This window comes from Macaca nemestrina, chromosome 20, assembly GCF_043159975.1.
Source record: "Macaca nemestrina isolate mMacNem1 chromosome 20, mMacNem.hap1, whole genome shotgun sequence".
NCBI classification, from domain to species: domain Eukaryota; kingdom Metazoa; phylum Chordata; class Mammalia; order Primates; family Cercopithecidae; genus Macaca; species Macaca nemestrina.
Window position 1 is genome coordinate 65,408,120 of NC_092144.1, and position 21,435 is coordinate 65,429,554.

The following is a 21,435-nucleotide window of genomic DNA, read 5'->3' on the forward strand; positions in this document are numbered from 1 at the left end:
AACAACAACAACAAAAAGAGTAAAAGAAAAGCTCAGAAAGCAAGTCCCCAAGCACCTAGCTCCAGCGAGCCCTGTCCATGCTGCCCAGATCCTGGACACAGACGTCTGGACTCTGCCTTCTCTGAGAGACTCAACCACCCAAACCTACATTTTTTCATGTGCCAATGTATGGGTCCCTCTAGTCCCCTCCTGGACGTTTGCCTCTATCCCTAGATACCAGGAACCCGTCCCTACTCCCAACCCAATATTATTTCCGGACCCAGAAATCCATGGGACAACTGTCTCTGGGGAGAACAGTGATTTAATAAATTATGGGATAGAAGGAAAAATATATGTGGATGGTGGGGTGCAGGGAGACCTTGGGCACAGGGACTCCCTCCGACCTCAGATTATAGAAGACTGATTTGGTTTCTGAAGTAAAAGCAGGGCAGGATCCTGCCTGCCTTTGGTCCTCAAGTAGCCAGAACTCCAGACCCAAATTCCTTCCTGCCTCAGAATCCAGGCTCCAGTCTGTTTCTTCCCGTATCCTGGACTCCCAGCTTCCTCCTCCCTGAAAGACCTAGGAAATCCAAGCTACCATCTCTCTCCTTCAAGGAACCAGAAATCCAGATCCCCAGCTCCCATAGGGTTCATCTGAAGCCCATCAGACCACTCTCTCCTGGGGAAACCAGAGTTTGGGATCCCAGTCTCCTCCTCCCACAGCACCTAGGAGTCTGGGAACCCAGCCCTCTGCTCTTCTAGGAATCTGGGCTCAAGTGGGCGTTCAGAGCTTGAGGATGCCTGGGCTGCCGACCCAGCCCTCTCATCACTTAGACCTCCAACTTGTGGGCCTGGATGGCGGCCACATTCTCATAGATGAGATTTTCGACACTCTCATAAATGACTTCCTTCTTGGCTGGGGCCTGGGCTGACTGTTGGAGGAACCGCAGGATGCACTGGTGCAGGAACACGTACTGAGCCTGGGAAACGGGCATGGGAGTGAGGGGCCTCCCCCCAAATCTGGGCTGTGTGGAGCCCCAGGGTACCTCCACCCACCGACTCCCATCCTGTGTGGCTGAGGGGCTGCCTCACCTCAGTCTGCACCATCAACGGCCGGCTCTCTCTCATCTTCCTCACAAAGCTGAAGGGCCCAAGGAGACCCTGGGACTGCAGCTGCCGGAGCAGGACGTCCAGGGCAATGAGGGTACCTGTGCGACCCACGCCAGCGCTAGGCAGAACAAGGGAAGGGTCAGACCAAGGCGGCAGGAGTGCGAGGGTCCGGGGTCATGGCTGATTGGAGGGATCTGTGTTTGAATGATGACAATAACTATGCCTGCTCATACCTGTAATCCCAGCACTTTGGGAGGCCAAGGCCAGTAGATCACCCAAGGTCAGGAGGTCGAGACCAGCCTGGCCAACCTGGCGAAACACTGTCTCTACTAAGAATACAAAAAATTAGCCGGGTGTGGTGGCGCACCCCTGTAATCCCAGCTACTTGGGAGGCTGAGGTGAAGAATTGCTTGAACCCAGGAGGTGGAGGTTGCAGTGGGCTGAGATCGCACCATTGCACTCCGGCCTGGGTAACAAGAGCAAAGCTCCATCTCAAAAAACAACAACAGCAACAACAGCAATAACAACAAAACTATGCCTAGAGTTCCTTCCATCTGTTAGGCTCTGTTCTAAGTGCCTGATGGGCCTTCTTCGCTCCTCCCAAACCTAAGAAGTGGGATGTACTAGCACATCCTTTGTACAGATGGGGAAATGGAGGCTGAGTGAGGTGAAGTCCCATACCCCAGGCCACTCAGCTAATAAGTGACAGAGCTGGGGTTCAAACACAGGAAGAAGAACTCTCCAGCCAATCATTGAATAATTCCTTTAAACACAAAATTAGTCTTTCGTTTTGTTTTGTTTGTCACGCAGGCTGGAGTGCAGTGGCATGACCTCGGCTCACTGCACCCTTGACCTCCTGGGCTCAAGTGAACCTCCTGTCTCAGCCTCCTGAGTAGCTTGGATCATAGGCACACACCACTGCATCTGGCTAACTTATTAAATGTTTTTATAGAGACGGGGTCTTGCCATGTTGCCCAGGCTGGTCTCAAACTCCTGGACTCAAGTGATCCTCCCACCTCAGTCCCCCAAAGTGCTGGGATTACAGGCATGAGCCACCGTGCCCCGTGAAAACATTAGCTGTTTTAGATTGGGCACAGTGGCTCACGCCTGTAACCCCAGCACTTTGGGAGGCCGAGGTGGGTGGATCACGAGGTGAGGAGATCAAGACCATCCTGGCCAACATGGTGAAACTCCATCTCTACTAAAATACAAAAAAAAAAAAAAAAAAAATTAGCCAGGCATGGTGGCATGCTCCTGTAGTCCCAGCAACTCGAGAGGCTGAGGCAGGGGAATCGCTTGAACCCGGGAGGCAGAGGTTGCAGTGAGCCAAGATCACACCACTTCACTCCAGCCTGGGTGACAGAGCGAGACTCCATCTCAAAAAAAAAAAAAAAAAAAAAATTTAACTATTTTAGGCTGGGCACAGTGGCTCACGCCTGCAATCCCAGCACGTTGGGAGGCTGAAGTGGGCAGATCACCTGAGGTCAGGCATTGGAGACAAGCCTGGCCAACATGGAGAAACCCCATCTCTACTAAAAATACCAAAATTAGCCAGGTGGGATGGCAGGCGCCTGTATTTCCAGCTACTCAGGAGGCCGAGACAGGAGAATCGCTTGAACCCAGGAGGCGGAGGTTACAGTGAGCTGAGATCAAGCCATTGCTCTCCAGCCTGGGTGACACAGCGAGACTCTGTCTCCAAAAAAAAAAGAAAAAAAATTTAGCTATTTGAATGCAAGCAATTTACCACACTCACAACATTGTGCAGCCTCCACTTCTATCTACTTGCAAAACACTTTCATCACCCCTAAAGCAGACACCACGCCCATTAGGCTGCCTCTCCCCATTCCCTGTCTCCCTCCAGGGCCTGGAAGCTACTAATCTGTTTAGTGTCTGTTGCTTTGGCTGTTCTAGATATGCTTCTGGACACGTATACTAATGGAATGATGTAATGATATCCACTCAACTCTAAAATGGGGGGACGTTGCCGGGCGCGGTGGTTCATGCCTGTAATCCCAGCAATTTGGGAGCTGAGGTGGTCGGATCACCTGGGGTTGGGAGTTCGAGACCAGCCTGATCAACACGGTAAAACCCCGTGTCTACTAAAAATACAAAATTAGCCAGGCGTGGTGGCACACGCCTGTAATCCCAGCTACTCGGGAGGCTGAGGCAGGAGAATCGCTTGAACCTGGGAGGCGGAGGTTGCAGTGAGCCGAGATCGCTCCATTGTCCTCCAGCCTGGGCAACGAGAGCGAAACTCCGCCTCCAAAATAAACAAATAAATAAATAAATAAAATAAAATGGGGAGGACAATTTTGCCATGAGGATGTTATGAGAAACAGTAGGAGTGTGTAAAGGTTCACTGTCACTGAAACCAGAGCCCCAGTCTCAGGGGCTGTCACTCCTCCTCATCTCTCTAATAGTTACCGTTAGGTGAAATCTGACCTACGGGACTTCAGCATAAATATCAGGAAAGCGTCAGGTGTGGTGGCTCACGCCTGTCATCCCAGCACTTTGGGAGGCCGAGGCGGGCGGATCACGAGGTCAGGAGTTCGAGACCAGCCTGGCCAACATGGTGAAACCCCATCTCTACTAAAATTACAAATATTAGCCGGGTGCAGGGGTGAGCATCTGTAATCCCAGCTACTCAGGAGGCTGAGACAGGAGAATTGCTTGAACCTGGAAGGCAGAGGTTGCAGTGAGCTGAGATTGTGCCATTGCACTCCAGCCTGGGCGACGGGGCAAGACTCCATCTCAAATAAAATAAAATAAAATAAAATAAAACAAAAATAAGTATCAGGGAAGCAGTTGACGGGGGAGGCCCTGCACTCCAGTACAAGGAAACGTGTCCAATGTTTCTCAGAATCTGTGACCACATCTCCATCCTGCGTCTTCATCCTTTCTCCCTTCTCTTCTGCATTCAACTTTCTCTGCCTTTACCTTTTCATTTTTCTTTTTTTCCTTTTTTTTTTTCTTAAATTGAGACAGAGTCACCCAGGCTGGAGTGCAGTGGTGTGACCTCGGCTCACTGCAACCTCCGCCTCCCGGGTTCAAGCGATTCTCCTACCTCAGGGTCCCGAGTAGCTGGGATTACAGGTGCCTGCCACCACACCTGGCTAATTTTTGTATGTTTAGTAGAGACAGGGTTTCGCTATGTTGGCCAGGCTGGTCTCAAACTCCTGAACTCAAGTGATCCACCTGCCTCAGCCTCCCAAAGGGCTGGGATTTACAGGCGTGAGCCACCGCACCTGGCCTGCCTTTTCATCTATCATTCCCATCTTTTCATCCTTATCTTCCTTTTCGTTTTTTTTTTTTTTTTTTTTTGAGACAGAGTCTCGCTCTGTCGCCCAGGCTGGAGTGCAGTGGCAGGTTCTCGGCTTACTGCAAGCTCCGCCTCCTGGGTTCACGCCATTCTCCTGCCTCAGCCTCCCCAGGAGCTGGGACTACAGGCACCCACCACCACGCCCGGCTAAATTTTTGTATTTTTAGTAGAGATGGGGTTTCACTGTGTTAGCCAGGATGGTTTCAATCTCTTGACCTCGTGATCCGACTGCCTTGGCCTCCCAAAGTGCTGGGATTACAGGCGTGAGCTACCGCACCCGGCCCCTCCTTCTTTCCTTAACTGCTTCACATCCCCCTTTATCTTCCGCATCCACCTCCTCCTTCTCTCCCTCTTCCACCTCCCCTGTAAGTTCCCAGGGTCCCATCTAATAACATCGTCTGAGCCCCAAGGGAGCGGTTCTCTCAAGACCAAGGGTCCTGGGCTGGTCCCCACCTGCAGTGTACAATGGGTGGGCCTCCCTCCGTGGTCTGATCCAGCCACTGCCGGAGCATCCTCCAGAAAGCCAGCAAGATGTCTGGGGAGGAGGGAACGCCGTGGTCTGGCCAGGCCTGGTAGTGGAATTGCCGCACGGATAGCGTCTTCTGTTCCTCCACCTGGAAGGAGGGAGTGCTCACAGGCTCTGGAGATGAATGTAAGGAGGACCCGGCTTCTACCACTAGGAGTGGGTTCCCTGGGGCACACTGCAGCTCCTCAGAGGAGTGAGTGGAAGGTTGGAGTTGGTGGAGGGTCCTGGAAGCATGGCATATGTCATAGGAGAAGGCTGAGGGCCAGGACGGGGCTGGACACACGCACCTGGAGGAGCTGCAGTTCCCGCACCGTCCAGTTCTCCATCACTTCCTCACCCCCCAGGGTTACCTGCAGGTGTCCATGGGTGCAGGGCTGCGAGTCCAGAGGCCAGTAATGCTCACACTTCACCTGGGGGGGGAGGAGGGGTCAGAGAACAGAACTCCTCTTCCCCAGATCTGTGGGGTCTGCTTTAGGCCCCATATGTGAACCAGCAGATGGGCTGGGGGGAGAGTGGGGAACAGGTCTACACCGAAGACACCCGGGGTCACCCTGGAGGAATCCGTGAGGTCTGGGTGTGGGGTCTACATTGGATCAGTGTTCGGGGCAGGGTCCTGCACCCAGTCAGCACCCAGGACTCAGATCTCTCACCCGGCCGGCCTCCATGCAGTTGGTCAGCATGACCAGGGTGTGGCTCTGCTGTTCCCACACCAGGCGCCAAAAGTCACCCACCGTCTGTGGCAGGGGACCCTGGGTGGCGATGAACTCCTGGGGGCTCCGGAGACCCTGGTTGAGGAAGGCAGGCGGGTCAGGGGGGCCTCTAGATGACCCCCCGCCAGCTCTGATCTCTCCAGGCCTTCTGGGCACCCTTTCAATCCCAACCACGATCTTACGGGAATGAAGCTGGCATTGATGTAGTCAGAGCCTGGCTCCTCGTGGATGGGCTTCAGGGGCACCCGGGACCAGTCATCTAGGAGAAGAGGCCAGCATTAGCCAGGCAGAGAGACCCAGAGAGGCACAGAGACAAGACCAAGACCCATGGACAGAAGTCATGCTGAGATGCCGGCAGACGCTGGGAGCCATGCAGGGATTGGGAGGGGCGGAGGGACCCCAGCTGCAGGGAGCAGGCCAGGAGGACTCTCAAAGGGACCCACAGCCGGGTACAGTGGCTCACGCCTGTAATCCCAGCACTTTGGGAGGCTGAGGTGGGTGGATCACCTGAGGTCAGGAATTTGAGACAAGCCTGGCCAACGTGGTGAAACCCAGTCACTACTAAAAATACAAAAATTAGTCAGGCATGGTGGCGGGCCCTGTAATCCCAGCTACTAGGGAGGCTGAGGTGGGAGGATTGCTTGAACCCGAGAGGTGGAGGTTGCAGTGAGCTGAGGTGGCACCATTTCGCTCCAGCCTGGGCAACAGAACAAGACTCTGTCTCAAAGGAAAAAAATGGGGAGGGGGGCCCAGGCACAGTGGCTTACACCTGCAATCCCAGCACTTTGGGAGGCCGAGGCGGGTGGATCACAAGGTCAGGAGATCGAGGCCATCCTGGCTAACACGGTGAAACCCCGTCTCTACTAAAAATATAAAAAATTAGCCGGGCGCGGTGGCGGGCGCCTGTAGTCCCAGCTCCTCGGGAGGCTGAGGCAGGAGAATGGCGTGAACCCAGGAGGCGGAGGTTGCAGTGAGCCGACATCGTGCCACTGCACTCCAGCCTGGGAGACAGAGTGAGACTCATCTCAAAAAAAAAAAAAAAGAAAAGAAAAAGAGAAAGAAAAAGAAAGAAAGAAAAGAAAAAGAAAAAGAAAAAAGTGTGTGTGGGTTCCCACGGTAGGAGGCAGGTCTTGTCTCTCAAAGCAGGTAGGAGAAGGGGACCGGGATGGGGAACTGAGTAGATCGGGGCTGGGACGAAAGCAGCAGAAGCCCGAGACTCACAGGGCAGTACATTTCTGTAGCGGTTCTTGCCGTTGTTCTCCGGAGCTGACGCCACCGTCTGAGACTGGCTGTGGTCCACCAGGGACAGTTGCTGGGAGTGCAGGCAAAGGCAGTACCTGGTGTTGGATTTTCTCTACTTTCCCTCAAGGGTACCCCCCAAGCTCCCCTTGCCTTCTTCGACATCACCCCTTGTCTATTCCTTGCACCCTGAGATTCTATGGCACCCACCAAAACAGAACATATGTGTGCCACCTGCCCTGTGGGGCATTCAGGAGGATTTAGGGAACCGTGGGACTTCCTCAGGCAGGCAAGAAAGCAGGTGTCAGGGGAGAAAGGACTCACTTGGTGGGAGCGGAGAGAGTTACTTTAGGACTGACCCGCCATTATTTTAAGATGTCAGTGAGCGGAAAGAAAACATGCCTGGGAATCTCTGCACAATCCAGTGACGTATGCGATGCTGCTTTTGCTTAATCCTGAAAGCCATGAGGTCTGGCCAAGGGGTGGGGATTGGGGATTAGGCCACCGGAGGGAGGCTGAGCTCAGCCCTTCTGTCCCATCCCCACCTGGTACTCGTCTGCAAAACCGCAGTTGCTGTCCTTCTCATTCTTCCTGACGTGATCAGCGAAGTCTTCAGCCAGGATGTCCCCTGGGAAGCTACGGGTTTTGGGGGAGCAGGGAGAAAAGACCGTAACCTCTTTTAATCTTGTGCTTTTGAGGGCTGGGCACGGTGGCTCACATCTGTAATCCCAGCACTTTGGGAGGTTGAGGCGGGCGGATCACCTGAGGTCAGGAGTTTGAGACCAGCCTGACCAACATGGAGAAACCCCATCTCCACTAAAAATACCAAAATTAGCCAGGCATGGTGGTGTCTGCCTGTAGTCTACTAGCTACTCAGGAGGCTGAGGCAGGAGAATCGCTTGTACCCGGGAGGTGGAGGTTGAGTAAGCCGAGACTGCACCACTGAACTCCAGCCTGGGCAACAGAGTAAGACTCTGTCCATCTCTCTCTCTCTATATATATATATAGATATCTATATATATCTATATATAGATAGATATAGATATAATCTATCTATCTATATATAGATAGATATAGATATAATCTATCTATATATAGATAGACATAGATATCTATATATAGAGATATATAGATATCCTTTTCACTCACTGAAATCTTATAATAATGGCATGTATATATATGTATACATATATATGTGTGTGTGTGTGTATGTGTATATATATACACGTATATTTTATATATATATAGTGCTTTTGGGATCAATGAAAAGGTATTTTTGATCCAGCAATGCCACTTCTGGGTATATCCCCAAAATAACTGAAAGCAAAGACTTAAAAAGCTATTTGCATGCCCATATTTATAATGTTCAGGATAGCCCAGAGGTGGACGCAACCTAAACCTCCATCTATGGGGGAACGGATAAACCAAACGTGGTCGAGCCATACAATGGACTATGACTCAGCCTCAAAAACAAGGGAGGCTCAGCGCGGTGGCTCATGCCTGTCATTCCAGCACTTTGAGAGGCTGAGCCAGAAGGATTGCTTGAGCCCAGGAGTTTAAGACCAGCCTGGGCAACACAGCAGGACCTTGTCTCCACAGAAATTTAAGTATTAAAAAATCAGCCAGGCATAGTGGTGCACAACTGTGGTCCCAGCTACCTGCAGGCTGAGAGAGAGGATCACTTGAACCAGGAGGTCAAGGCTGCAGCGAGCTGTGTTTGCCACACTATACTCCAGCCTAGAGTGAGATCCTGTCTCAATTTTTAAAACTAAAATTAAAACATTTAAAAAAGTTGCTTGACTTCATGGAACTTCAGCTCTTTCTCACTCTTCCTCTTGTAATATAATTTTTTTTTTTCCTTTGGAGACAGAGTCTCATTCTGTCGCCTAGGCTGGAGTACAGTGGCATGATCTCGGCTCACTGTAACCTCTGCCTCCCAGGTTCAAGCAATTCTCCTGCCTCAGCCTCCCGAGTAGCTGGGACTACAGGTGCCCGCCACCCCACCTGGCTAATTTTTTGTATTTTAGTACAGATAAGGTTTCACCGTATTTCCCAGGCTGGTCTCAAACTCCTGATCTCAGGCAATCTTCCCACCTCGGCCTCCCAAAGTGCTAGGATTACAGGCATGAGTCACTGCGCCCAGCTTGTAATAGAATTTTATAAATGCTGTCTCGACGGGCGCGATGCCTCATACCTGTAATCCCAGCACTTTGGGAGGCTAAGGCAGGTGGATCACGAGGTCAGGAGTTCGAGACCAGCCTGGCCCACATGGTGAAACCCCGTCTCTACTAGAAATACAAAAATAATCTGGGCGTGGTGTTGCACACCTGTAGTCCCGATTACTCGGGAGGCTGAGGCAGGAGAATCACTTGAACCCGTGATGCGGAGGTTGCAGTGAACTGAGATCGCACCACTATGCTCCAACCTGGGTGACAGGGCGAGACTTCATCTCAAAAAATAAAAAATAAAATAATAATAATAATAAACCTACTCAGACAGCTCTACACTCAATCTTCTCATGCAGACCAGTGTTTCTCCTTCCTGTTATCCCATCACCATGGCCTGGAGTCTGTATCTACCACTCCAGGGACCACCTTTCTCCAAAATCATCATGACCTCCCTGTCTGTAATTGCAAAGGCCATGTTTCAGCCCCCACCAGCCTGACTGCTCTGCATCGTTTAGCACCACCGCCTGTGCCTGCTTGTTTCCTGGATCTGCACTGTTCCTGAACACCGGTCCTGGCTTGGCCCCCACCTACCCAGCTGCTGCTCGTCCATTTCCTGGGCAGGCCCCTCCTCCTCTGTCCATCTTAAAAGGTAACTGTTCCCCAGTGTCCAGCCCCAAGCCACTTTTCTCACTGGACACACACTTCTTACAGGGTTTGGCCCATTCTTGTAGTTTCACTTTCTTTCTTTTTCTCTCTTTTTTTTTTGAGACAGAGTCTCATTCTGTCGCCTAGGCTGCAGTGCAATGGTGTGATCTCGGCTCACTGCCACCTCAGCCTCCGAAGCTCAAGCGATTCTCCTGCCTCCGCCTCCTGAGCAGCTGGGATTACAGGTGCCCACCACCATGCCCGGCTAATTTTTGTATTTTTAGTAGAAACAGGGTTTCACCATGTTGGTCAGGCTGGTCTCGGACTCCTGACCTCAAGTGATCCTCCTGCCTCAGCCTCCCAAAGTGCTGGGATTACAGGTGTGAGCCACCGCGCCTGGCCTCTTGTCTGGATTATTACAAATCTCTTCCCTTTGCTTCTTACACCTGTTAGACTATGTCACTAATCTATTCAAAATCTTTTAAGAACTCCCATCTCACAATAAATCCAAAGTCCTAACTTTCATCTACAAGCCTGTGCCTGCTCTGGCCCCACTGATGTCGCTCTGATCTCATTTCCCACCTCCCTCCCTTTCCTCGCTCTGCTCAGTGGGAGATGCACGATGTTCTCCGAACCTCACGTGTGCTGCTGCCTCGGGCCCTCCACTCGCCTGTCCCTGTCCTCGGAACGCCCTTCCCAGATGCGTGCACTGCTCCTCTCCCACTTGCGTAGGTTTGTACTCAGATGACTGCCTCTTAGTCATCTCGTTAGCAAGGCTTTCCTTGAATATCCTGCCTAAAATATTCCTGCGGGGTGTGGTGGCTTACGCCTGTAATGCTAACACTTTGGGAGGCCGAAGTGGAAGGATTGCTTGAGGCCAGGAATTCGAGACCAGCCTGGGCAACCTAGTAAGACCGCCCCCTCCCACTCCCATCTCTACAAAACATTTAAAAATTAGCCAGGCATTGTGGTGCATGCCTGTGGTCCCAGCTACAGGGGAGGCTGAGGTGGGAGGGCCACTGGAGCCCAGGAGGTCGAGGCTGTGGTGAGCTATGATAGGGCCACTGCACTCCAGCCTGGGCCACAGAGTGAGACCCTGTCTTGACAAATTAATACATAAAATAAAATAAAATAATTCTTCTGATTTTCTCTCTAATTTCTTCTAATTTTCACATTAGAAGAATATCAAAATAGGCCAGGGGCCATGGCTCACACGTGTAATCCCAGCACTTTGGGAAGCCAAGGTGGGTGGATCACAAGGTCAGGAGTTCGAGACCAGCCTGGCCAACATAGTGAAACCCCGTCTCTACTAAAAAACACAAAAATTAGCTGGGTGTGGTGGTGCATGCCTGTGGTCCCAGCTACTCAGGAGGCTGAGGCAGCAGGAGAATTGCTTGAACCCGGGAGGCAGAGGTTGCGGTGAGCCAAGATCGTGCCACTGCACTTCAGCCTGTACAACAGAGCAAGACTCCACCTCAAAAAAAAAAAAAAAAAAAAAAGAATATCAAAATATTCCTCTACCCTTCCTATCCCCTCCTCTTGCTTTGTCTCCAAGTTTATTCTATATATATATGGTACAATCTCGGCTCACTGCAACCTCTGTTCCTGGATTCAAGTGATTCTCCTGCCCCAGCCTCCTGAGTAGCTGGGATTACAGGTGTGCGCCACCATGCCTGGCCCCGTCTGAAAGTTTATATCATATTTTTAATGACCTTGTGTATTTATTTATTTAATTTTATTTTTTATTTTTTCAGATGGAGTCTCCCTCTGTGGCCCAGGCTGGAGTGTAGCGGCGGGATCTTGGCTCACTGCAAGCTCCGCCTCCCAGGTTCATGCCATTCTCCTCCTCAGCCTCCCAAGTAGCTGGGACTACAGGTGCCCACCACCAAGCCCAGCTAATTTTTTGTATTTTTAGTAGAGATGGGGTTTCACCGTGTTAGCCAGGATAGTCTCAATCTCCTGACCTCGTGATCTGCCCGCCTTGGCCTCCCAAAGTGCTGGGATTATAGGCGTGAGCCACCATGCCCCAGCAATCTTGTTTATTGATATCTCCTGTACTAGGGTATAAGCCCCTGCTGGGCAGGAATCTTGGTTTAATTAGCTGTTGTTTGGCACCTAGAACAGTGCCTGATACATGCTGGTGCTCAGCTGATATTTGCTGAATGAATGAATGAATTCTGCTGAATGAATGAATGAAAGTCCAGGAGTTGAGACCAGAACTGAATTCACTGGCCCAGGCTGCTTGGGGAGTGAGTCGAGATGGAAGGGCTGTGGTCCCTGTCGCAGAAGCCGCAGGGGCATGGGTCCCTTCTGAGACCTTTGTGGGTAGATGCACTGATCCACCCTCTGGCGGTCTTACTAGGTTGCCCAGGCTGGTCTCGAACTCCTGGCCTCAAGCAATGCTTCCACTTCAGCCTCCCAAAGTGTTAGCATTACAGGCGTGAGCCGCCACACCCCGCGGGAATATTTTAGGCAGGATATTCAAGGAAAGCCCTCTGACCTAGCCGGCAGCTGGCAAACACCCCTTGATTTGACCAGATTCTTTCCGACGCGCCCCCGAGACCTTCTGCTCACCTGAAGACCAGATCCCCAAGTTCTGGTTTCTGCGGGTTCTTCTTATTCCTGGGAAAAGGACGTTAGGATGAAAGGCTCAGGGGTGAGGCTGCAACCAGGGATCCTCCTCCTTCTTCTCCAGCCCCCACCCTCCAGGCGGTCAGCCCTGTGCGGAGTCTCACCTCCTCTTCAGGAAGAAAAACAGCAGGCCCACCAGGATGAGAAATAGGAGGATGCCCACGATGGCTCCGGCAATGACCCCTGTGGGGAGGAGGCATTGGGAACTCTTAGAGCGCAGGTCTTATCTGGTCATCTGTCTCCAACCTTGCCCAGCCTTTCCTCTTCCCCAGGAGCCTGGTCCAACTACAGCTGACTCTTTAACATCACGGGTGTGAACTGCGTGGGTCCAGTTATACTTACACACTTATCCATGGATTTTCCTCTACCCCTGAGACAGCAAGACCAACCCCCCTCCTTCCTCCTCGTCCTCTGCCTACTCAATGCGAAGACCACAGGGATGAAGACCTTTATGATGATCCACTTCATAAATAGTGAATACATTTTCTCTTCCTTAGGATGTTCTTAAGAACTTTTTTTTCTCTAGCTACTTGATTATAAGAATACAGTATATAGTACAGCCAGGCGGGGTGGCTCACGCCTGTAATCCCAGCACTTTGGGAGGCCAAGGCAGGTAGATCACGAGGTCAGGAGATCGAGACCATCCTGGCTAATACGATGAAACCCTGTCTCTACTAAAAATACAAAAAAAATTAGCCGGGCGTGGTGGCGGGCGCCTGTAGTCCCAGCTACTCGGGAGGCTGAGGCAGGAGAATGGTGTGAACCCGGGAAGCGGGTCTTGCAGTGAGCAGAGATCGCACCAGTGCACTCCAGCCTGGGTGACAGAGCGAGACTCCGTCTCAAAAGCAAACAAACAAAAATAATACAATATATAGTACATATTACAGACAAAATATATGTTATGTTATTGGTAAGGCTTCCAATCAAGAGTAGGTAGTAGTAGTTAAATTTTGGGGGAGTCAAATGTTATATGCAGATTTTTTTTCTTTTTCTTTTTTTGAGACGGAGTCTCAAAAGTGCAGTGGCGCGATCTCAGCTCACTGCAACCTCTGCCTCCCTGGTTCATGCCATTCTCCTGCCTCAGCCCCCCGAGTAGCTGGGACTACAGGCGCCACCTCGCCTGGCTAATTTTTTGTATTTTTAGTAGAGGCTTTCACCATGTTAGCCAGGATGGTCTCAATCTCCTGACCTCATGATCCGCCTGCCTTGGCCTCCCAAAGTGCTGGGATTACAGGCGTGAACCACTGCGCCAGGTGTTATATGCAGATTTTCTACTGTGTAGGGGACCATTGTTCAAAAGTCAACTGTCCATCATTTTCACAGGTGACCTGGGTGCTGAAGAATGACTCCTGGCCAGGTGCGATGGCTCACGCCTGTAATCCCAACGCTTTGGGAGGCTGAGGTAGGTGGATCACTCGAGCCCAGGAGTTTGAGACCAGCCTGGGCAACATAACAAAATCCCGCCTCTACTAAAAATACAAAAGTTAGCTGGGTATGGTGGTCCACACCTGTCATCCCAGCTACTAAGGAGGCTGTACATGAGAATCACTTGAACTTGGGAGGTGGAGGTTGCAGTGAGCTGAGACTGCACCACTGCACTCCAGCCTGGGCGACACAGCGAGACTCTTCTCAGAAAAAAAGGACCCCAACAAAATAGCTGGGCATGGTAGTACATGCTTGTAGTCCCAGCTACTCAGGGGACTGAGGCAGGAGGATCACTTGAGCCTGGGAGGTGGAGGCTGCAGTGAGCCGTGATCGTATTGCTGCACTCCAGCCTGGGCAACAGAGTGAAATCATGTCTCAAAAAGTGACTCTCACCTTCCTTAGCTTAGACTTGTGGTTCTCAACAAGAGTGATTTTGTTCCCAAAGAGACACTGGGCAATGTCTGGAGACATTTTTGGTTGTCACAGCTGGGAAGTGGGAGTGCTACTGGCATCTAGTTGGTGAGAACCAGACGTGCGGCTCAATATCCTACAATGCACAGGACGCCCCCCCACCCTCCCCCCCAACAAAGAAGGATCTAGCCTGAAACATCTGTAGTGCCAAGGCGGAGGAAACACTTCGCTGGTTGTGAAATCGTCCCCAGCATGGACGGCTTCTGTTCTCCCCAGAATTGAGGCTTCATCTTCTCAGAGGTCCTGCTGGCTGGGGAAGGGCTCCCCAGCAGAGGAGCCTACTGAGATCTGGTGGTGTCTTTTTTTTTTTTTTTGGTTTGTTTTTTGAGACAGAGTTTTGCCCTGTTGCCCAGGCTGGAGTGCAATGGCACGATCCCGGCTCACTGCAAACTCCACCTCCTGGGTTCTAGTGATTCTCCTGCCTCAGCCTCCTGAGTAGCTGGGATTACAGGCACACGTCGCTACGCCCGGCTAATTTTTTGTATTTTTAGTACAGACAGGGTTTCTCCATGTTGGTCAGGCTGGTCTCGAACTCCCAACCTCAGGTGATCCGCCCGCCTCAGCCTCCCAAAGTGCTGGGATTACAGGCGTGAGCCACCGCGCCCGGCTGATCTGTGGTGTGGTGTCTATGGCTGCTCTCAGGCTGACGGCACAGCTCTTCCAAGACCTGTCATTAAATGTCTGGTCTTAGGGTAGACTCAAGCCTATGGCCCATCTCCATCAGCCTTGAAGGCCGCCGAGCTGCAGCTTCTCAACAATCCTGGGAAGAGCGTGCTTGTTGACAGGGAACTGCAGAATCTTACAACCTATAGGGGAGACTCGTTCATGGACTTGGGCTCACAGAATTGGACTAGAGGACCTGTTCTCTCAGGGATCCTTGTTACTAAGGCAGAGAACTTTCCAGACAATGGAGTCTGGCAAAGCCCAGTTCAAACAGCATCCATTGATCGCCGCGTCAACCCCCAGTCTCTCTCCAGATTGGAGACCCAATCTCATAAGTAACCCTATTCCTAGGGAGTGATCGATGGGGCAGAGCGAGGCTTATGGCCATGGTCTTGGCACATGGCCAGGTCTTTCCAAAGTCTAAACTCCAAACTTCTTCAAGTATCCCATTGATTAATGCAAGATGATACAACCACATTAGGAAAAAAAAAAAAGGAAGGGGGCAGTTAGACATATAGTTCCCATGTGATCCCTCAGTACCACTACCGGGTATAGACCCAAGAGAAATACAAACATACGTCCACACAAAACCTGTCCACAAACATTCCTAGTGGCATTACCCGTAACAGTCAAAAGTGGAAACTACTCAACTGATCCATCAACTGGATCAGGGAATGGATAAAAATGAATGGATGGACCAGGTGCAGTGGCTCACGCCTATAAATCCCAACACTTTGGGAGGCAGAGGCAGGAGGATTACTTGAGGTCAGGAGTTCGAGACCAGCCTGGCCAACATGGCAAATACTCTACTAAAAGTATAAAAATTAGCTGGGTGTGGTAGCAGGCGCCTATAATCCCAGCTACTCAGGAGGCTGAGGCAGGAGAATCACTTGAACCCAGGAAGTGGAGGTTGCAGTGAGCCGAGATCGCACCACTGCATTCCAGCCTGGGTGACAAGAGTGAAACTCTGCCTCAAAAATAAATAAATAAATAAATAAAAAGTTAGCCAAGCATGGTGGCATATGCCTGTAATCCCAGATACTTGGGTGGCTGAGGCACAAGAATTGCTTGAACCCTGGAGGCAGAGGTTGCAGCGGGCAGAGATTGCACCATTGCACTCCAGCCTGGGTGACGGAGTGAGTCTCAAAACAAAAACAAAAACAAAAACAAAATAAATTACGCTCAGTGAAAGTGGCCAGTCACAAAGAAACACATAATTATGATGGCATTTTTTTTGTTTTGTTTTTGAAACAGGGTCTCGTTCCTTCACCCAGGCTGGAGTGCAGTGGCCCCGATTATAGTTCACTACAGTCTCAAACTCCTAGGCTCAAGTGATCCTTCTGACTCAGCCTCCCTTGTAGCTAGGACTACAGGCGCACACCACCACGGCTGGCTAATTTTTTAAAAGGTAGAGACGGGGTCTCACTCTGTTGCCCAGACTGGTCTCGAACTCCTGAGCTCAAGTGATCCTTCCACCTCAGCCTCTCAAAGTGCTGGGATTCCAGACATGAGCCACTATGCCCATTCTATGATTGCATTTTAATGAAATGTCCCGGAGAGGCAAATCTATAGAGACTGAAAGTGGATGAGAGATTTCCGAGGGCTGGGGGCTGGGGAATGGGAGAACTAGGGGGTGATGGTTCAGCGGGGTGAGCTTTCTGTTGGGAGTAATGAAAATGTTCTAAAACTGATAGTGATGATGGTTGCACAACGTTGTGAATATAAGAAGAGTCATTGAATTGTACCTTTAAGTGGTGAGTTGTAGATGGGGGTGGTGGCTCACACCTGTAATCCCAGCACTTTGGGAGCCTGAGTCGAGTGGATTACCTGAAGTCAGGAGTTCGAGACCAGCCTGGCCAACATGGTGAAACTCCATCTCTACTAAAAATCCAAAAATTAGCTGGGAATGGTGGCACGTGCCTGTAATCCCAGCTACTCAGGAGGCTGAGGCAGGAGAATCGCTTGAACCCGGGAGGCAGAGGTTGCAGTGAGCCAAGATCATGCCACTGCATTCCAGCCTGGGCAACAAGTGCAAAACTCCATCTCGAAATATAAAATAAAAACAATGTTTCAAAGAAATGAGAAACAAAAGAGTCCCATTGATTTCCTCACAACGGGGCCTGATGGGGTCTACTGAGCATTTCATCGTAGCTGCCTGGCCCACAAGGCTCCGCTCACCTGCACTCTCAGTGTGGCAGGTCACAGAGGGAGACGCAACCCTCATTCCATCCCAGATGGTCGTGATAGTGGCTGGGTAGGACTGAGCCGGCCCAAGACCTGATACAGACACACCCTTCCCACATGAAGATCTGTCCTGGGAGCCCCGCTGTCCTCGCACCTCCAACTCAAAGGCCTCGTAGCCTCCCTGGGGGCAGGACCAGGTCAAGATGACTCCATAGCCCCCTGAGGTGCTGACGCAGGAAGTGATGGTGACTGCGTCTGGGTCTGGGTGAAGGAAGCAAGAGGTCAGCAGCGCCATCCAAGGTGGTTTTCCACCCCCTCCACCCCTACCCCCACTACTCAGGCCAGTTTTCTGAGAGGAGCCCATCCCTTCCTCCCCAAATCCAAATTCTTCATCTTCCCTCCTTTTCTGTCCTCCCCAAACAGACACAAGTCCCTCCAAACTACAACTCCCATGAGGCATTGGGCTCCTCCATCACTGCAGCTCATGAAGTCATGGCCCGTGGCCTGATGGGATTTGTATTCCATTCATCTCTCAGCCCTCAAGGCCTGAGCTAAGCCCAGTTCACCACGTGAAGGCAGGAAGGGGAGTCTCACATGTGGACGCACGGAGGCTCTGCATGGAACTGGCTACGTCATTCCTCTCTGCCCACACGGTGAAGTTGTACAGAGTCCCGGGTTCCAGCGCCTCCACCTTGTACTGTGTCTCATTGGTCCTGCGGGTCTGGTTGGCCCAATTCGCTCGGGGATATTGCCCCCTCTGGGGACGTCCCTCGCTGGCCCACTGGACGCAGTATATGTACAGCTGAAAGTGGGGGTCTCCAGGGGCCTTCCACCACAGCGTGACTGAGTTCTTAGTCTGAGTTTTATTCTGGAGATCTGTTACCTCACTGGGAGCTGAGAAGTGAGAACAGAGGCCTAAGGGGGTATCCTCGAAGACCCTCCTATCCTAGCCCGCCTGCCTCTCTCCCACAGCAAAGCTGAGATACCCATTATCAATGGCTCCAGTGACTAAGGTGGCTGAACCACAGGAAAGAGCCTAGACACCCAAAGATTGTGGGGACCAGAATCTCCTAGCCCTCTCCGTCCCCTGGCTACAGCCCTGGGTCCCACCCTGTCATCTTTTTGTTCTTCCCAAATGCACACCAATCTCACCCACTGAAACTACAACTCCCATGATGCCACAGACTCTCTGTATTGCTGCAGCTTATGAAGTCATGGCTCCATGGTGTGATGGGATTTGTAGTCCACCACCTCTCAGGGCCCTTGAGATCTGATCTCTGTATTTTCTTTTCCACAGGAACCCCAGGTAGGGTGCCTTCTCACTCTAGACACACCACCTTTCTAGAGGGAGCTGACAAATTTCATCTTTTTAGCCCAAATGACCAAGGATTGAAGAGTTCCAGGTTCAGGCTAGGCATGGTGGCTCACTCCTATAATCTCAGTGCCTAGGGAGGCCAAGGCAGGAAGATCACTTGAGCCCAAGAGTTCGAGACCAGCTTGGGCAACATAATGAGACCCTGTCTCTACAAAAAATAATGTTTTAAATGAGCTGGGCATGGTGGCTCACGCTTGTGGTCCCAGCTACTCAGGAGGTTGAGATGGGAGGATCACTTGAGCCCAGGAGGTCGAGGCTGCAGTGAGCCATGATCACACCACTGCACTCCAGCCTGGGCAACAGAGCAAGACCCTGTCTCAAAAAAAAAAAAAAAAAAAAGAATGAAGCTAGTCTCCAGAGTGATTTTGAATTTTCTCATGAGTGGGACCCAGTGTGCCTAGGCTGAGAGATGGGGGCCTCTTGGTTCATCTAATTCCCTGGGACCAGCTATTGGCTATTGTCCAGCTGGTGCCTGTCAGCTCCTGAGAGGTGGTTCTGGACAACTGAGGGCTCTCCCTGACCTCAAAGAGCCCATTTCCGAAAGGGAGAAGAAACAGGTCCCATAGCTTGGAAAGCCCTGTCTGCTAAGAAATGACACCCACTAGGAATGGGGCCTATAGGTTTAAGCTCCGGCCGGTGAGGCTGGAGGAGCCCATGGGAACTCTTCGTCTCCCAAGGAGCTCCCAAAGTCCCTTCACATTCTCCCTTCCCCCATCCTAATAGAGTTGTATTGAGAACTGACTGTGTCTTACCAGTGGCTGCAGTGAAGGTGCTGTTATAGCCTCTGACCTCATTCCTCTCGGCCCAGACGGTGAGGTGGTACAGGAGGCCAGCTTCCAGTTCCTTTAGGATGAGTTCAGTATCTGAGGTGTTTTGGGTCCTGGGGTCAGTCATGCCCTCCCCAATCCATGAGACCCAGTAGGTGTAGGAAGCCTGGCCTGGGCCCTGGGGAGCTGTCCAGCGCAACGTGATAGAGCTGTTGGTCCCGTCCTGCCTGCTGAGGTTTCTCACTGCGTTGGGGACTGGGAGAGGGAGCAGAGTCAGGATTTCCACGTCCCCTAGTCCCCAAGAGTCCAGAACACAGTGATATGCCCTGTCCTTGTGCAGCCCAGCTCATTAAGAAATTTTCCTGGCAGGGCACGGTGGCTCAGGCCTGTAATCTCAGCACTTTGGGAAGCTAAACCTGGAGGACTGCCTGAGCCTGGGAATTTGAGACCAGCCTGAGCAACATAGTGAGACCCTAGCTCTACTGAAAATTAAAACAAATTAGCTGGGCACAGTAGCACATGCCTGTAGTCCCAGCTACTAGGGAGGCTGAGGTGGGAGGATCGCTTGAGCTTGGGAGGTTCAGGCTACAGTGAGCTATGACTGTGCCTCTGCACTCCAGCCTGGGAGACAGAGCAGGATCATCGAGAGAGAGAGAGAGAGAGAGAGAGAGAGAGAGAGAGAGAGAGAGAGAGAGACCAGGCGCAGTGACTCTCGCCTGTAATCCCAACAATTTGGGAGGCCAAGGTGGGTGGATCACTTGAGGCCAGGAATTCAAGACAAGTCTGGGCAACATGGCAAAACCCTGTTTCTACTAAAAATATACAAATTAGCTGGGTGTGGTGGTGCGTGCCTGTAGTCACAGCTACTTGGAAGGCAGAGGCGGGAGAATTCCTTGAGCCCAGGAGGCTGAGTTGCGGTGAGCTGAGATTGTGCCATTGTACTCCAGCCTGGGTAACAGAGAAATCCTGTCTCAAAAAAAAAAGAGGAAAGAAAGAAAAAGAAAAGAAGGAAGGAAGGAAGGAAGGAAGGAAGGAAGGAAGGAAGGAAGGGGGAGAGAGAGAGAAAGAGAGAGAGAAAGAAAGAAAGAAAGAAAGAAAGAAAGAAAGAAAGAAAGAAAGAAAGAAAGAAAGAAAGAAAGAAAGAAAGAAAGAAAGAAAGAAAGAGAAAGGAAGGAAGGAGGGAAAGGAGGAAGAAAGGAAGGCAGGGAGGGAGGGAGGAAGGAAGGAAGAAAGAAAAGAGAAAGAGAGAAAGAAAGAAGAAGAAAGGAAGGAAGGAAGGAAAAAATAAAGAAAGAAAGAAAAAGAAAGAAAGAAAGAAAGAAAGAAAAGAAAGAAAGAAAGAAAGAAAGAAAGAAAGAAAGAAAGAAAGAAAGAAAGAAAGAAAAGAAAGGAAGGAAGGAAGGAAGAAAGAAAAGAGAAAGAGAGAAAGAAAGAAGAAGAAAGGAAGGAAGGAAGGAAAAAATAAAGAAAGAAAGAAAAAGAAAGAAAGAAAGAAAGAAAGAAAAGAAAGAAAGAAAGAAAGAAAGAAAGAAAGAAAGAAAGAAAGAAAGAAAGAAAGAAAAGAAAGAAAAGAAGGAAGGAAGGAAGGAAGGAAGGAAGGAAGGAAGGAAGGAAGGAAGGAAAGGAAAGAAAGAAAGAGAAAGGGGAAGGGGAAGAAAGAAAAGGCCTGTGCCCCGAAGCCCCACGCTCAGCGGCAGAAGACGTCTGCACGGGCTGTCTTCTTCTTCAGGGCAGAGCCAGCTCCCAGCTGTGATTACATCTACCTGTGAACTTGGAGAGGGGGGTGTCTGAGCTCAGTGAGGCTGAAGAGCCTACGGACTACAGAGCCAGAGCCCAGAGGAGGTGCCACGCCGCTGCTGCTGGTTCTGAATCTCTCGCCAAAACAGGGAGTGGGCACTGGGGGTTCTTACCTGTGGAGATGCTGAGATTCTGCCTGGAGCCACGTGCTCCATTTTTTTCTGCCCATACAGAGAATGTGTACAAGGTTCCGGGTTCGAGTCCCTCAGCTGTCACACTGGCCTTTGCTGTGTTTCGGGTCTCAGTTCCACCACCGTCTGCAGTGTACTCTACCCCGAAGGTGTAGTCCTGAGGGTCTGGGCCACTGGGGACGTCCCAGCTCAGGGTGATGGAGCTGTTGGTCTGAGTCTCCATATGGACATTTGTCACTGGGTTGGGGGCTGAGAAATTAGGAAGAAGATCCTATGTGGGCAGACATACAGGACA

At 51.1% G+C, this 21,435-nt stretch overlaps 1 protein-coding gene across 1 annotated transcript in view; it reads right to left on the reverse strand.

The window, feature by feature from the left end:
• Nucleotides 1-283: 283 nt before the first annotated feature.
• LOC105497305 (protein tyrosine phosphatase receptor type H) overlaps nucleotides 284-21,435 on the reverse strand; it is a 30,388-nt gene continuing 9,236 nt past the window's right edge. Inside the window, exons 7-20 of the mRNA XM_071087887.1 lie at nucleotides 21,123-21,389; nucleotides 19,198-19,467; nucleotides 17,665-17,964; nucleotides 17,065-17,331; nucleotides 12,432-12,510; nucleotides 12,271-12,318; nucleotides 7,429-7,519; nucleotides 6,866-6,956; nucleotides 5,827-5,903; nucleotides 5,585-5,719; nucleotides 5,222-5,344; nucleotides 4,862-5,022; nucleotides 1,072-1,207; nucleotides 284-959 (exon numbers count right to left, since the gene is read on the reverse strand). Coding sequence (XP_070943988.1) covers nucleotides 810-959; nucleotides 1,072-1,207; nucleotides 4,862-5,022; nucleotides 5,222-5,344; nucleotides 5,585-5,719; nucleotides 5,827-5,903; nucleotides 6,866-6,956; nucleotides 7,429-7,519; nucleotides 12,271-12,318; nucleotides 12,432-12,510; nucleotides 17,065-17,331; nucleotides 17,665-17,964; nucleotides 19,198-19,467; nucleotides 21,123-21,389 — 2,195 coding nt within the window. The 3' untranslated portion in view covers nucleotides 284-809. The remainder of the gene's footprint in view (nucleotides 960-1,071; nucleotides 1,208-4,861; nucleotides 5,023-5,221; nucleotides 5,345-5,584; nucleotides 5,720-5,826; nucleotides 5,904-6,865; nucleotides 6,957-7,428; nucleotides 7,520-12,270; nucleotides 12,319-12,431; nucleotides 12,511-17,064; nucleotides 17,332-17,664; nucleotides 17,965-19,197; nucleotides 19,468-21,122; nucleotides 21,390-21,435) is intronic.